Source organism: Sinohyriopsis cumingii, chromosome 10, assembly GCF_028554795.1.
Source record: "Sinohyriopsis cumingii isolate HCF-2022 chromosome 10, ASM2855479v2, whole genome shotgun sequence".
In the NCBI taxonomy this organism is placed as follows: domain Eukaryota; kingdom Metazoa; phylum Mollusca; class Bivalvia; order Unionida; family Unionidae; genus Sinohyriopsis; species Sinohyriopsis cumingii.
In genome coordinates, this window is record NC_142970.1 from 11,831,627 (window position 1) to 11,848,607 (window position 16,981).

Consider the following 16,981-nt stretch of genomic DNA (forward strand, 5'->3'; position numbering starts at 1 on the left):
CACTTCACATACTGAGTGTTAAAACAACAATTAAATACACAGCATTTTACATAATGTTACCGTATTTACCGTGTATGCTAGGACACCGTATTTGTTGCGACACCATACATATGGGTCATTCTCAAAAAAGGTCAAAATCTTATTCCTGATTTTTTTGGATAATGAAACCACACAAAGTTCATCAATGTAAGCTTTATTTCATCACTTAACCATTAAAATGTGTAAAACAAACAATGAACACCAACTTTGAATTCAAACAAAATATTAAAATTGAAAATATAGCTCCTTGCTACTAGTAAATGTCCCTTGTGTTACAAATGCAATATAAGAATTATTTCTTCGAATTATCTTTAATATTAACGATGTAATCAGCTTAACATCTGTGATATATGAAAATTACTCAACTAATCCAAGATTTTTTTTCTTATCTGTTTTTATCTTTTTTTTTCTTAGATTTATAAAATGACCTAGTAAAAAGGTAAAATCTAACTCACATATTTTTGATTATAATTCCAAAAGAATTTACTTATTTCTTATTTTTATCCTATGTGTTAACAAGTGTCATCAAAATGGTTCTAATGTCGAATCTTGAACAACTGGAATGGCAAAGTAATTTTTAACTGGTTAATATTTGACATGTAACACAAGGGACAATAATGTAACATAAATGACTCAAATGGTAACACAAGTGATATTCAAACATTAAACAAATGTAACATCTATTTTTTTTCAAGAATATTCATTGTTATTGTTTGATGTAAATCATAAAGTCCAAAATATTCATCTATGATTGAATGAACACAGTTTACTGGTCCTTGATTTTTGATTTACTGATTTTGGTAACACAAGGGAATAAAAAGTAACACAAAGGACAGTTTTGTACTTCTCTCCTCCGTTATAAAAAAATTTGTTGGATGTTGTGAAGATTAAACCTCAACATATTCGATTATTAATTGAAAAAGAAATTTCTAATGAAGTCACTTTCAATTCATTGTGTATAGATGGTAAAATTGAGGAAAATTCACAATACAAATTAAATAATCATGTCATTTTTTCAATTTTTGTAAAGCTAAGGCCCACAGTTCACTATCAACACAGTACTTTTGTCCAACAAGCTTGGGGTCGGGAATAGTTCCAATAACATTCTCCATATCATACCAACACTCATCTCTAACAGCAAGTGGCCAATAAAAGGAGGAATTCTCCAAACTTCTTCCAACCCTGTGCATACAACTGACATATACTTCAGCTTCATCACAGTCTGTTACTATTCCAGGATATGGTTTATTGTCATAACTCACTAATACAAACTTTCCCAATAAATCTTGAGGACTTAAATCAGAAATATCAAAATGACTCCTGATGTTCTCGGTGCTTTCATTGAGTTCAGACTTACTTTCAATGTTCTCTGATTCATGATGATTTGTTTCTGAATCGTTAGCTTTTGTCTCTTGTTTGTCCTCTGTTTCTGGCATAACGTTCTGAATTTCAATATCTTTCACTGATTCATCTACAGAAATCTTTGTATTTGGTCGATCCATCGGCAACATTGTGACAAAATGATTAGGAATCCAATTATGTTTTGACATGTCTTGTCTTGTTGTTGTCCACATTATGTAGCTCGTTTGAGTAGATCTTTCTTCCCTTGGTTTAACCAATCGGTGTAGATCCTTTCTTACATTTGGGTTTCCTAATAAAGGATAGACGGAAAATATTCTGCGACAAAGAACACTCGATAGTGCAAATATCTGCCATATACCCATATAGGATTTGTTCTTGCAGATTTTCATGATTTCCTTTTCATAGATCTGTTCGATTTGTCCATCAGAGAGTGCTTCATCTGAATATTCGTCAGAATAGAAGGCATATGTTTTTGCAAGAGAATCATTCATTGGATCGTCAGTTCCTCGTTCTAAGAATTTCTGGTTCAAATATGATTCCTTGTGGATACAAGATTCAGTTATTATTCTAACTCGCATTTCTTCCCCCATATCTTCATTTCCAGAAGCAATCACACTTCCTGAATAAGGTAAACAATTGCCGTCAGCAGTTATCATAACCTCTCTTCTTAATGGATCGGCATCTCTTTTTAGTCGATAACGACATTGTTTTTCTGCATTTGTTAAGGCCATTATGATTCTACTTTACATTCTGAAAAATAAAAGAAACCAATGGTTCATTATCATCAAATAAAAGTATATAAAAGCTTTTTTGTCCATTCCCTTATTTTTAGATTTTTGGGTTAAACAAGAGAATCACATAGAAAGATAAAAAGGCATAAAAAGTTTCGTTTTTAATCTTTGTGGTTATATTGATGGTAGCAACAACATAAGACAGTAATGAGTATGTTAACGAATGACAAAATATCTTTACGATGGACAACCATCAATTATATATTGTTTTTTCCACTGATGTTTTGTAGTGCTATCAAATAATTAAGCTTGGTATTTTTTTAGTCACTTGTGTTACTAAGGATGTGGTTAATAATATTTATTTCTACTGAAAAGTAAACTCATTTTATGCAAGTATTTCGATGTTATATTCTAATATTTTCTGTTATTTTTGCTATAAAGAATGATGTAACTTATCCTAAATTTATTCCTTGTACAAAATGTATGCTTGAACTTTTGAAAAAAAAATATATAGTTTATGTCCCTTGTGTTTCCGTATTTGTCACTTGTGTTACTAAATTCTATTTGACAGTTTTGGTTCATTTAAATTTGTGATCCAGTGGTTTATCATTGAATGCAAACAGGTAAATAAGCGTTTACTTATGATCAAATCATAATTTTATTATTCATAAAATGCTATGCCGTGAAAGACAATAATTTTGTCACTATTGTTATTAAATCAGTCCCTTGTGTTACATTTTTTACAGTAACACAAGGGACAGTAACACAAGGGACATATTTACCTGTGTTTCTCATTTATTTCACAATATATGCTCCCTAGCAGAATGATTCAACAATATTTTTAACCATGGTGTGATATACAAATACTACACACAAATTTATTATAAAATCAATATATTTACTGTTTATATATGGAGTAACAATGTGGACAGAAATAAAAGTTACGGCATTACCATACATACCTTTAATCTTAATAAAAACGTCCTTGCTGCATCATGTCGTCTGCTCCATTACCAATAATTCCAAAGAGGAAGTTCTACTTGAGGGAGAAACTATTTATGAAATTATCCCATAAGAAAGACAACTCTTACTCAGATAATGATATATTGAGTAACACAAGGGACACGGCGAAATGCACTTTGAATTTATTGGAAATTCCTATAAGTTTCACAATCTTTTGGTGTAAATAAGACTGATATTTATGAAGAAACAATGTGATACAATAATAACCTGAAGGTTTAGGGAAAAAACTTTAATATATGTGATATAAATTAACACAAATTGATTGTGTTACGGCGAAATCACATCAAGATTTTACAAAATTCAATGAACTAAGGGGCAAACGCTGAAAAATTCAGACAAGGAATGAACCATTTTCTATTAAAATTTATTTTTGTAATAACTTAAATTGACATTGCAAGCTAAAAAGGAGGAATTAAATCAAAATTGGTTTAAATATACCAGAACTCACACAATTATCAATATTTTTTGAGAATGACCCATATATTATAAAAGTAATTTTTTGTGCACTGTATGTTTTTAGACACATCGTTTTTTTCGAGTCATAAGTTATGGGACATCTTTTAAATTATTCGAAAACTACAAGTCGGAAAATGCACTCAAATGTAAATTTTATTAAAGAAACGTTAACAAAGAAAATACTGTGAGTGTTGATTGTTTACACTTTTCTTCCTAGATGCAAATTTGCTAAGAACAAGAACTCAGGTAAGAATGAATCGCTTGTGTATATGAGAACGAGTTCAACCTTTTCTGTTCTAATTTATGCTTCAACAAAGTCTCTTTTTATTAAATGTCAAGGTTTATTTCCCGTTCGTACTCGTTACACGACTTATTTTGGCAAAATAACTATTGATGAGCACAGTATAAACTATTCACTGTAATTACTTAAAAATATATTCACACAGAGAGAGAGAGAGAGAGAGAGAGAGAGAGAGAGAGAGAGAGAGATAAAGAGAGAGATACCGGTATATAGTGACTGTACAGAGTGATTGGTAAACATACTACTTCCGAAACCGAATGTCTTTTATTTTCACAGCAGTCATATCTGACATTATCCAAGTACTGCTGAACAAACTTGAATGCCACTAATATATTTAATTTTAATCCTTCAATCTGTCCACATTATTAATTGCCCACTCAACCTCTGCAGGCTCAAATCCATCAAATTCGTCCTCTTCACTGTCGCTACCATCACATTCAGTATCTCTTATGATATTGTCCTCATATCCATTCAAGTTATTGTTAATACCACAAACTTTAAATGACTTTTGGATCGGATCCGGCTTGTCCTGAAGCGATTCGAACAACTTTTTTTTTACACAGCAGTGATATATGACATAATCCAAGTACTGCTGAACAAACGTAAATGCTGATAATATATTTTTAAAAACCTGTTGCCCAGTTCCTACTGGTTTGAAATTCAATTTCTGGACGTTCACTTGACACAAATTCCTTGACATAAGCGCATATAGTGCCCACACTAACAGGGATCTGCAGATCGCGTTGGACGAGACCCCACTTTGGAATTTTTCGATCTAACTCATTACCATATGGTACTGGTCTCCCACTCCTTGTTAAATGTCCCCATTCATTCAACTGCAGAGAAAAATATATTTTTAACCAATTTGCAATGGTTGATTTGTGGATTTTTAAATGTCTTGCTGTTACTCGAATTCCATGCAATTCTGAGAAACTTACAACTTCCATTTTTGCTTTAATATAAAACGCTTGCAATGCCCTCGCCTGACATCATCATTTTCGTAGGCATCATCTCTCTCCTGACTGGAGTCTCCAATTTCGTGTCTTTTTGCACCTGGTTCATTTTCTTTTACATCACACTTCTCCGCTCTAGAACGCCTTTTTCGTCGACCTAGGGGCCTCTTACGTAAAGCTTTAGGCAACACATTTTCTTTCCATGCACGAGGCAAGGCCTCTTCACTACTTGAGTGTCGCACTATAAACTTATCCATAATAGCGGAGATCTATAATGTGGTTTATTTTGTTTTATTTTTATTCTCCTTTATATACGCTATGTACGCAATAACAATGACTGCGATGAATCACTTTTTGTGTAAATGTGTGAGACGTTATCGTTTCAAAGTGTTCCATTGTTTCTATTTATTTTCAAAATCCCAGTGAAACCCGGTAGAAAGAAATCAAAGTTGTCTTCCCGATGTCGGCCGACTTTGTATACATATGTATAGTTAAAAACAAATCTCCACGTAAAAAGGAATCAAAAGTCTGCTCCGTGATCGGCTTGCTTTGTAATAAATTAACCTTCAGTGTAAATAGTATACACAGCATTAACATTAACTTACTTTAATAATACTTTTCGCAACCCGTGGAATCAAAAAGATTGTCGTTTGTACTCACAGTGAATATATTTCTAATAATGATTTTAGTTTGCGAGATATTGTCATGTTGTTACCCTGGATATAATACACTCTTGGTTATGTTGTACCTTATACCGTGTCACGCATGAATGGCAGGTGCTTTCGAGCAATGTAGTTGACAATTCACTCTCTCTCGTATGTGATTTTGCAGGATCCAGTTTTCATTCTCATGACATTCAAACCTTTGAGGACAACCAAACATGATTCGTTTCTCAATATTCACGTCAACGTCCAATGTGTTGTGTGGTCTGACGAAAAGCGATAACACTATGGATGCATGCGCTACTTATACGGAGTTCGTGGATATATTTTTCCTTTAATAAAATGCTAATGTTGACCAAAAAAGTGAATAAATGATAAAAGTACAAGGTTAGTTTCCTATAATGTATTTACAAATAAGCATTTTATTTGTCTATTTTACTGTAAGATGCGGTGTGGCCGGTTGCAGCGGGGGGGGGGGGGGGGCGCAAATTGAACACAATTTATTTCATTTCCTAACTCTTTGGACACATGATGGAGGTTATAAAAAAATTCACCCTAAGTTCTAGAACACGAAAGCAAATATATTTTTCATGTCCCAACATATGCGGTAAATACAGTACATATAACTGTATAATACAAGATCATACTGAAAGCTATCCCTATGTATTGTATAGCACTGATATATACTTATCTTTAAATACTTTTAAGACAGTGCTTAAAATGGTCAACAGTTGCTGCTTTTTTCAAGTTTTATAAAAAGAATTCAACAAATCTGGAATATAATGCAAATGATTTTTTTAAAGTAGCCTTTGATACATATACTCCCATGCCAATGATAGGATCCACTGAGTACAAGATTTTTAAGATGGTCACCATGCCAGCCATATTGAATATCAGATTAACAGTATAATCATGGAGAATTGACCACACTTAATATCTGTACCTCGTTCACAGCATCAAACACGACTTACTTACCACGAACTTTACGCTGTTTTATTCCCTCTGCATCAAGGAAATACTCGTCATCTTTGATGATATCTGTGAGTTCTTGACTGAGATCTATGACCAATAGATAAATCGCCCGACTTGTCAGAAATGTCTGGTGAGTAGTGTAAAATATATATTGGCCTGCAAAGTCCCACATTGCTAATGCTGCATATTCCGTTAAACTCTTCTCAAGTTTGTCAGCATTCTTATTAACCAAATGAAGGATTTCAAGTACTACATCCTTTGTTTCACTCTTACCAAACTGTGCCTCACTACCTGGAATGGCAAATGTGCTTGTCGCTTGACTTGTATTCACAGCACTTCCTTCATCCACCATCACAATGGGCAATTGTGCCTGCTGGCCAAGATGAAGCAAGTTCGCCGTTTTCACTGAAGTCTTGATCTGCACAGGCTGATTGATTGTTTGGGGAATGCTAGTGTCAGTACACTGCTGAGTATTGCATTCTTTATCAGCATAATGGCCACCAACATCACTCTGGCCCTCCTGCTCCATAACATGTTTATTAAAAAGCTTTACAAGGCGCTGAAGTCTAGAGTATTGCTCTGCATCTAAAAAGAGAATGCAAGTAAATTAAATTAGAATACTGATATGCTTTTAAAAGTAAATGGGAAATCGAGCTGCAAGAGACATTGGAACATAGGCTACAAGGTACAATAATACAGGCTGAAAAGGCTATTGGACATAGACTACTAGAAGCATTGTGTCAGGCTGCAATGATCATTATGACACAAGCTACAAGGGGTATTACGATACATGTTGAAAGGAACATTAGGACACTAGCTTAACGGGCAGTAGGACACATTCTGTAAGGAACATTAGAACACATGCCCTAATGAACATTAGGACACTAGCTTCAAGGGCATTAGAACCAATGCTGTAAGGAATATTAGAACACTAGCTTCAAGGGCATTAAGATATGATGCAAGGAACAACATTAGAACACATGCTGTAAGGGACATTAGGACACTGGATATAAAGGCATTATGGGATATGCGATATTGGTCAAAGGTTGATTCCTCAAATATAGCAGACTCGTTGCATTCAATATTATTAGCTATCCTTGTTGTAGGTAATGTTGTATCTTTTGTGAACAGATACTTAGAATTGCTAATCTCTAAGAGAAAATAGTCAAGTAGTCACTCTTTGGTGACCCTTTTTCTTAATTACTGTGAATAAAATATCCACACTAAAGGTACGTTGTACCATCACAATCCATTTTCAACTGTGAGACTACCGGACCTGTAGTCAGGTCCCAATCCATGAGCACTACAACGTATGTTGTATGAATGAAATATATATATATATATATATATATATATATATATATATATATATATATATATATATATATATAAACTTCAGATAAATTAACTTTGCCACCAACGTTTCACACAATCATGTCCGAGACTGGAAATGTACAAACATTTTGAGGCATAATATAACCTCTGCATTTACCTTTGAAATTATATCACTGTATTATTAAATGTCAAAACATTTTTGAAATAAATAATATAGCCTATGTAATAGGCAAAGGTTAACATCATATTTACTATGTGGGTGGATCAGCAATATCATTAGTTGTGAATTGTTTTGAAATGCTACACAAACTATGCAAAACGACAAAACCATGTTAAAAATCAATCCTTTCCTACAAGAATGAATACAAATAATCGTGTGTCATAGCATGACTGTAAGGACAATAGTTTAAACAAATAATAATGAACAAATCATCGTGAATCTAATGAAAGAAAAAATAGCGTGGTATCATTTCAAAAGGCAAGGTTACACAACTTATCCTGCGTAAATGTATACCTTTGTTGTCTACACCAAGTTCACAACAATACATCAAAGTAAGGTTCAGAAGTTTTCAGTTTCAATAACAAATGTGTAGATTTGTACATCATCAAAACTGTAAAGTAAGAATTAATTACAGTTGCAAATGTTAACATCTTCAAGGAATAATATAGATTATGCTTAACAGTCCTCATAATGTCATATTAGTGCCTGGAGTTTTTATCAGCATTGAAGTTTATTGCACTCTAGTATATCCATATTTATCTGAAAACATTATATAAGAGCAGACAACAATATCTAAGCAGGTACGAAAAATCAAGGAACTATATAGCTACATCCCTGACAGTCATCAGCTCTAGCGACCATTGTTCAGCGCTACAGTTTTGTAATTTGCACAGTTATTCCTGATTAGTTTCAAAATACCTAGTATATATGATGCAGTTTCTCGGGTAATATACACACAACCTAGAATACCTTTATTTGTTATATGACTGATGTATGTAATTTGGGTTAGATGGTCACATGGTTGGTTTATGGCAAAGCAGCATATCAAAGACTACTTAATGTCAATGCAATGGTAGTAAAGTACCTTGCCCAGCAACACCACAAGAGCTGACCTGACTTGATCCTGGCAGGATTAAAACCTGCAACTTCTGGATTGCACTATATCATTAAGTCAACACGGTACACTTGGCATTTTGGAGACAAGAAGATAAAACCATTTTTTAATAAAGGGGTAATATAAACATTACCTCAGGTCTGGGTGTGTTGAGAGAAAGAGATAAAGCCACATACTTTTCTCCTGTGTTAGCCACTCCCCAGTTGCCAAGGAAACTTTGCAACACTCTATATGAACGTCTATTCCTTCAGTGCTCTTTCGTTCAGATATGGTTACATCTTCCCCCAATAGGCGCTTGGTTAATGTTGTCTTGCCCACCCCATACTGTCCAACTATCATTACCCTTATGTTGTAAACCTTCTCTTTTCCAGTTTGAAGAGCCTCATTGTATATCTCAAGGGATCGTGTATCCATCTTTAGAATCTCTGCAGGCATGGCTGGATCTGACAAGTGTCATATAATGACAGGAGTTAATATATTTTATGCCATAAATATATTATAAAAACATTAAAATTAATAATTAATTTTTGTGATACGTAGCTGAGAGATAGATGGAATTGTAGTTAAACCAATATCCAGTCAAGCAGTAAACAGGAGGTGCACACATATAACGAACCTAAACGTTCGCTTTTGGCAGGTATGAAATAAAGCAGGATGTGGAAAAATAAATGTAGAGATAAAACGAGAGGGCTAGGTCAAAAATATTTGGCATGTGCAGATAAAGGTAAATACAGCAATTAATAGCACTTGCATGATTTTCTTTAACACTAGTCTAGATATAAGCCTTGCAAATTGAACTTGTACGACATAGAAAAAATAGTTGTTCACGACGCTAGGCCTTGTTATTTGATCAGCATACCTTGCCATCATCATATGTGCTTTACTTTACCCGATACAGTTATTTATTCAAACTCTTTCCGGTCCCTTCTTTATAAACACAATGTAGCTAAAACATTGCCTACAAGACCTTCGAAACCGAGCTTTCCTCAGATGAATTGCTTGACATCTCTCTTGATTCTGTTTGACGTCACAGGACAGATAGGTATCAAAAGTACCCCATAAATAAAGCAATGCTGGAGACTATAATTTGATTTCACCTCAGAACAAGTGACAAAAGACATTTCCAACCTGTAAAATCAAAGCAACTCTATGTGGAACTTTCGCTTGCACTACCCCTGGAGAACATAGGGATTGTGATGTTGTTTCGTAGCATTTGACAAACAGTCTGATATGCTGTCCACTGGCAGTGTTGGAATAGAGAAAATGTCATAGACTATTAAAAAAAGTCATTTATGCAACATGAAATACAGGATATAGATGTTCAAGGACATGAACTCTCGTAGTCAAAGATACAAAATGAAAATGGTTAAAAACAATAGTAGTGGCATGGACGTTCAAAACAGAAGAACCAATTTCCTGTTTTGCTAACCACTTGAACAAGTATATAATGATCCTGTCAGCAGCGGGGGGGGGGGGGGGGGGGGGAGGGGGGCGAACAGACCTAGTTCGTTTTCCATAAAAAAAACCTCTACAGAAAATATTGTTCGTAGAAAGGAGTTAATTGAGAATAAAACGTTTCCCCGAAGATTAAAAATCGCCAAAAAATCTGAAAGCGTTTTTAGGTGTTGCTATTGCTGCTGCCGTGGATTCAGCCCTTTCTACGAACAATATTTTCTGTAGAGGTTTTTTTATGGAAAACGAGCCAGGTATGTTCGCCCCCCCCCCCCCCCACCCCGCTGCTTCCTGTCCCAAGAACAATGTTATGGTTGTCAAGTTGATTTTCCTAGTCAAAAACAGAACGGCATATATTATATATTTCATGAGTTACGGAGACAACTTGGAGAACTGGGCTCTCATCCAGGAGGAACAAATCTTGAAAGTGGTGAAACCTCAACCTGTAGCATTCAAATTTTCTACTGATGAGTTTGAGATGTGGTATAAAGTCTAACTACAGCATTCAAAAGCTTAGTGATGGACTTAATTGAAAAGTGGTAAAAAGTCTTGCTATAATATCCAAGACCTCCACCAATGGACTTAACTGAAAAGTGGTATAAAGTTTTCCTACATCAGTCAAAACCACTGACGATGGATTTAATTGAAACGTGGTTTAAAATTATGTTAGTGCATTCAAAACATCAATGTAGTACTTAATAGATTTCTGAAACTTTGCATTACATTTTGGTTGCATCTTTGGCAGTTCGGATAACACAACATCTAACAGAATCATCATCCGGCACTTGGCAATAAATTCAACATCATCCGATACATTCTTTATTCCGCCTTTCGCTTTGCACATTTGAAACATCACTGTCTTGCAATTGAAAAGAAATTGTAATTTCCTGCCCAACCATGCTTGATTAAAGTCTAGCATTCCATAAATGAACCAAAGTTTGTGCATGCACAACTATGAAGAAGGAGAATCAACTGCAAATGAACCCATCTAGTAAACACTGTTTGTATGCTATAAATAATTCAAACGATTTCCAGACGTCCATTTGTATCAAACCAATATATCAATATGTTAGAATGGACAGGGCTATTCTGATGAAACATGTCACCTAACCTGTTAATTCTCGTTTAAGATTCTTATTTATTCACTTTATCTTAATAGTTAAGTAACACTCTCAGACTGTGCAGAGTGACTTTAATATGCACAACACTGCAAGTTTCAAGAGTTATCAAACATTACAGCTTTACAAGTGAGCAACTTATCTTTTTAAAAACAAAGTTCGCAATATGGAAATTTTGCATGCCATGGAATCATTTATGTGACTTAAATCTCAATAACTGCTTGATGTCACTTTGCCAATGAGGATAATGCAACAGCTGAATTATTAATATTCCCAATTTTGATTTTCATCTAATATTGATTTTATTTACATCTTTTAAACCCCACTGTCTTCGTAATGATGCTACTATTTTAATACTTAAAACTTCTCCACTTCCTCCACATGCTCAATCTTTGCGAATTATTACTAAATGATGTATCTTTATTTGTAATATCATGCACACGTTAATTTCGACAAATAATAAATATGGATTACCATGATGATCTGCATACTGAAGTTTGAATCTCCTGACCACATTGCTTCCTGTGCTTGTGATGTACAGTTCGTCCCGTTGTTTCTCACAGTATATGGCATAGATCCGGGATGGCACACCGAGCTCCATGTGTACTGCCACTGGCACTCCTCTCTGTGTCAACTGATGAATGCAGGGAGGGTTGTTCCAATTACACACAAATATAAATCCCCTTGCATCCACAGATATACCCTTGGGGTTTTTCAGATCACTATGTTGGTAAAGAAATTCCCATTTAGTACTTCTGGTTATATCATATCCATACAGCCCAGTGCTTTGAAGTGAGTCAGGATCATCACTGCATGAGATATAGAACTTGTTATCATTTGTAGGATTTGTGGCCAGATAACTTACACCACCATACTTACCCCGTTTGCAGATTTTGTTAACTGCAGCAACATTTCCATCTTCAATAGACACAATGCCCCAACATAAATTGTCTACGCTACGGCCACTGACCAGAAGTTTTTCTTTAAAATGTTTTACAGCATAACATCTACGAAAACCTCTGCTTACATCTAGTGTTCTCACCCGTGTTATGCTAGCTGTTTTACCTATGTACTTTACTGATAATATTTCTACCTGTGCTTTCACCAGACTCACAGCCAATTGAATGTCATTCTCTTGAATAGCACAAACGCATGCATCATACGGCCGTGACTGCAGTTTGTCTGACCTAGTCAATATCTGTCCATCCTGGAGTCTATGAAGCCGAACATTACTAAACCAGCCGTCTACAACTAATACCATTTCTCCAGGTAAAATCACAAAACTGGTGTACCAGGGGTCAATGTCTTCTGTTGTAAAAGATGATAAATATCAGTTCATGTATATCATCAGGGTATAAATATATATATAAAGTCCATTATATTTCTGTCACTGATCAGCAGCCTACTGTCATAACTTTAAACACCTCCTCCATCATCATTACATTTTCATCATCAATCTGTTCTAATTTATTATAATTATTATTATTATTATTATTATTATTATTATTATTATTATTGGTAGCTAAAGCCCTATCCTAGGATAGGAATGTTAAAAAATGCTTGAACACAAAAATAAAAACAAGTATACAAATGTAAAAATGGAACGAGTGAACATACAAATACAAACAAGTGAAAACAGAAATAAACATTTGTATGCCACAATGAGTTTTGAACTCGCAAGCTCTTGTTTGGGACATGGAGCACAAACAAAAGAAAAACAAATGTGGTTCTTTTTACACAAGATTATTATTATTATCATGATGATTATTTGTAGCATTTGTCACATCCAATTTGCGACCACACTACATATGCAAAGGTTTTGTTATACTGAAGATATCATATGTTCTTTACCTTAATGTTTGATATTTGTACATTGTAAAGTCATGGTGCATTATTGGTAACTGCAATTGCCTTTGATGATGAGATGACTTTAAATGACTTAATTTACAAAACCTTAAACATTAAACTTACAATGTGGGGAATGAAATCCTTAGCATTTTTAATGTTATATGTTGTTGAAAGGTATCGAGTAATCTGAATGATGGCCACTAATGTCCTTATGTACCAATAGTTGTAATGAATAACGACGATGTAATCCTAAGAAGGCTTTAAATAAAGTAACTTTAATTTTCATACAACTATAAATCCATATGTCATTTAAATGACGTCATAGTAATTCAAATACAGTTATATTTTCAATTATTCAGAGCGATGTATAATTCCAATGAATGACTGAATTCAGTAAATTACCCCTCTAATACAAACCGAGCTAAATGACGTTCCAGGACTGGTATGAAAATGAGAAATACTTAATTTTTAAAAAAAAATACATCCTATATAAATAACTTATAGGCAAATCAGAACGCATGCAATAACATGCTTTAATGCATCATCTTGGCATTTCTGTCAGTAAACAAGATAAATAGTTTATCCCAGACTAATCAGATATTACCATCAGTTTGGCTTTTCAGAACCCATGTCCTGGAGTCACATGCTGTTTACTTGGATTAATAGTACAAATCAACCTTGAAACCTGATGAATACATATGCGCACTGAATACAAGAATGACATCATTCTTAAAGTGCAAATCTATGATCATTGGGAATATATCATTCTCTATTGGCGACCTCCCGCACCCGAGGTGAACGCGCTAACCACTGGAGTGGTCAAGATTATAACAGTAAAAACATCACATAATATACTGTCATTGATAGATTCCAAAAAGGTTTTGGACGTTTACCAAATGTATAAGCCAACATCAGTTACTCCAATTAAAATGTATGGATTAATAAACACCAAGTGTGCTATGGAATTTGAGATTGTATATCGATTCATAACTCCGATGGTACCTCAAAGTGTACCGTGGAACAGAGATTCCAAGTCGATTAACACACCTATCAACGTAATTCACAGTAATATTTAGTTACTTCGTCTGCAATGTTGACTTATTACTGTCACCCCGGTGTTCCAACAGAAGCATCATGGAATAAGACGTGCTGTGTTGATTAATCATCCTTTGTTGCCAACATGTACAGTATGGAATAAATGAATCTAAACCGATCGATCGTCAGTGGAGTTGCAACCAAGTGCATTATGGAACTTGAGATTTTATGTGAATTTAAATTGATAAACATTACGACTGAGTAAACACAATTTTTTTATATGCTGTGTAATCTTACTTATAAAAATGCAAACATTAAAACTGATTGTATATCCTGTAAATACAACTTCTACGTACACTATTAAATCTGTTTTTACAAATGTAAACATTAAGTCTGCTTATATGGGCAGTAAAGATAATTTATATTGATGTGGTGCTGTGATAAACAGACAATATGACTTATATATATATATATATATATATATATATATATATATATATATACCATACCTTCTTCCAGTTCCAGATTCGCAACACTGACCAATTTGCAATTTACTGGTTTTGATGCTGATGTAGCCATGTTGCGATTCTAATGGTGTCTGAAATTCTAGGTGTATTGCTCAAAGATGTGTTGTCCATCCGACAAAGGAACAACTTCAAAAGATAGCAAGACAATTTTAAAAACAAAAAGATTATGAATACATTTTGAAATTTTTGTGTTGTTTATGGCCCGATTGTGTAAATTATAATAAAGGTTTGAAATAATTATTGCTAGTTACGGAACTTATTAAAAGATTATAACATGTGCGACTATGTTGATACTAATAGAGGCATCGTGTACAAATATTTGACGTATAAACCTAGTATGAGTGTTATCCTTTCTCTTAATCTTGCTACGCTAGAAAAAGAAAACCATTTCATGTATTTGCGATCGTCAGATCTATACCAAATTAAGTATGCAGCAATTACTAAGATTCCATTGTCAATTATATGATCTAGACAACTTATTAGTATCATCGTGTTTATGCTACCTGAGAAAGAATACTTGCCTAATGTAAAACACAAATTGCAAATTTTGGACATGATCCCTATTGATGTCAGAATAGTCTTGAACAAAGTATGGACATGACCCTTATATATCATAGAATAAGAAGTCTTGAACAAAGTATGGACATGACCCTTATATATCAGAGAATAAGAAGTCTTGAACAAAGTATGGACATGACCCTTATATATCAGAGAATAAGAAGTCTTGAACAAAGTATGGACATGACCCTTATATATCAGAGAATAAGAAGTCTTGAACAAAGTATGGACATGACCCTTATATATCATAGAATAAGAAGTCTTGAACAAAGTATGGACATGACCCTTATATATCATAGAATAAGACGTCTTGAACAAAGTATGGACATGACCCTTATATATCAGAGAATAAGAAGTCTTGAACAAAGTATGGACATGACCCTTATATATCATACAATAAGAAGTCTTGAACAAAGTATGGACATGACCCTTATATATCATCGAATAAGAAGTCTTGAACAAAGTATGGACATGACCCTTATATATCATACAATAAGAAGTCTTGAACAAAGTATGGACATGACCCTTATATATCATCGAATAAGAAGTCTTGAACAAAGTATGGACATGACCCTTATATATCAGAGAATAAGAAGTCTTGAACAAAGTATGGACATGACCCTTATATATCATAGAATAAGAAGTCTTGAAGAAAGTATGGACATGACCCTTATATATCATACAATAAGAAGTCTTGAAGAAAGTATGGACATGACCCTTATATATCATACAATAAGAAGTCTTGAACAAAGTATGGACATGACCCTTATATATCAGAGAATAAGAAGTCTTGAAGAAAGTATGGACATCACCCTTATATATCAGAGAATAAGAAGTCTTGAAGAAAGTATGGACATGACCCTTATATATCATAGAATAAGAAGTCTTGAAGAAAGTATGGACATGACCCTTATATATCAGAGAATAAGAAGTCTTGAAGAAAGTATGGACATGACCCTTATATATCAGAGAATAAGAAGTTTTGAACAAAGTATGGACATGACCCTTATATATCATACAATAAGAAGTCTTCAACAAAGTATGGACATGACCCTTATATATCAGAGAATAAGAAGTCTTCAACAAAGTATGGACATGACCCTTATATATCATACAATAAGAAGTCTTGAACAAAGTATGGACATGACCCTTATATATCAGAGAATAAGACGTCTTGAACAAAGTATGGACATGACCCTTATATATCAGAGAATAAGACGTCTTGAAGAAAGTATGGACATGACCCTTATATATCAGAGAATAAGACGTCTTGAGCAAAGTATGGACATGACCCTTATATATCATAGAATAAGAAGTCTTGAACAAAGTATGGACATGACCCTTATATATCAGAGAATAAGAAGTCTTGAACAAAGTATGGACATGACCCTTATATATCATAGAATGAGAAGTCTTGAACAAAGTATGGACATGACCCTTATATATCATAGAATAAGAAGTCTTGAACAAAGTATGGACATGACCCTTATATAT

General features: G+C 34.0%; 2 protein-coding genes across 5 annotated transcripts in view; both read right to left on the bottom strand.

Moving 5' to 3' along the window:
• LOC149789598 (uncharacterized) overlaps window positions 1-16,981 on the bottom strand; it is a 58,601-nt gene that overhangs the window by 23,743 nt on the left and 17,877 nt on the right. For all 4 annotated transcript variants that reach the window (XM_089971617.1, XM_089971619.1, XM_089971616.1 and 1 more), the window contains 4 exons: window positions 14,912-15,055; window positions 11,994-12,827; window positions 9,126-9,392; window positions 6,503-7,084 (listed from right to left, as the gene is read on the bottom strand). In XM_089971617.1, the coding sequence (XP_089827743.1) occupies window positions 6,503-7,084; window positions 9,126-9,392; window positions 11,994-12,827; window positions 14,912-14,981 (1,753 nt within the window). In that variant the 5' untranslated portion in view covers window positions 14,982-15,055. The remainder of the gene's footprint in view (window positions 1-6,502; window positions 7,085-9,125; window positions 9,393-11,993; window positions 12,828-14,911; window positions 15,056-16,981) is intronic.
• Window positions 178-3,856, bottom strand: LOC149789599 (vertnin-like). The gene is made up of 2 exons (XM_089971620.1): window positions 3,095-3,856; window positions 178-2,151 (listed from the first exon to the last, which is right to left on the bottom strand). The coding sequence occupies exon 2, from the start codon at window positions 2,130-2,132 to the stop codon at window positions 1,047-1,049; it is 1,086 nt and encodes a 361-aa protein (XP_089827746.1). The 5' UTR covers window positions 2,133-2,151; window positions 3,095-3,856; the 3' UTR covers window positions 178-1,046.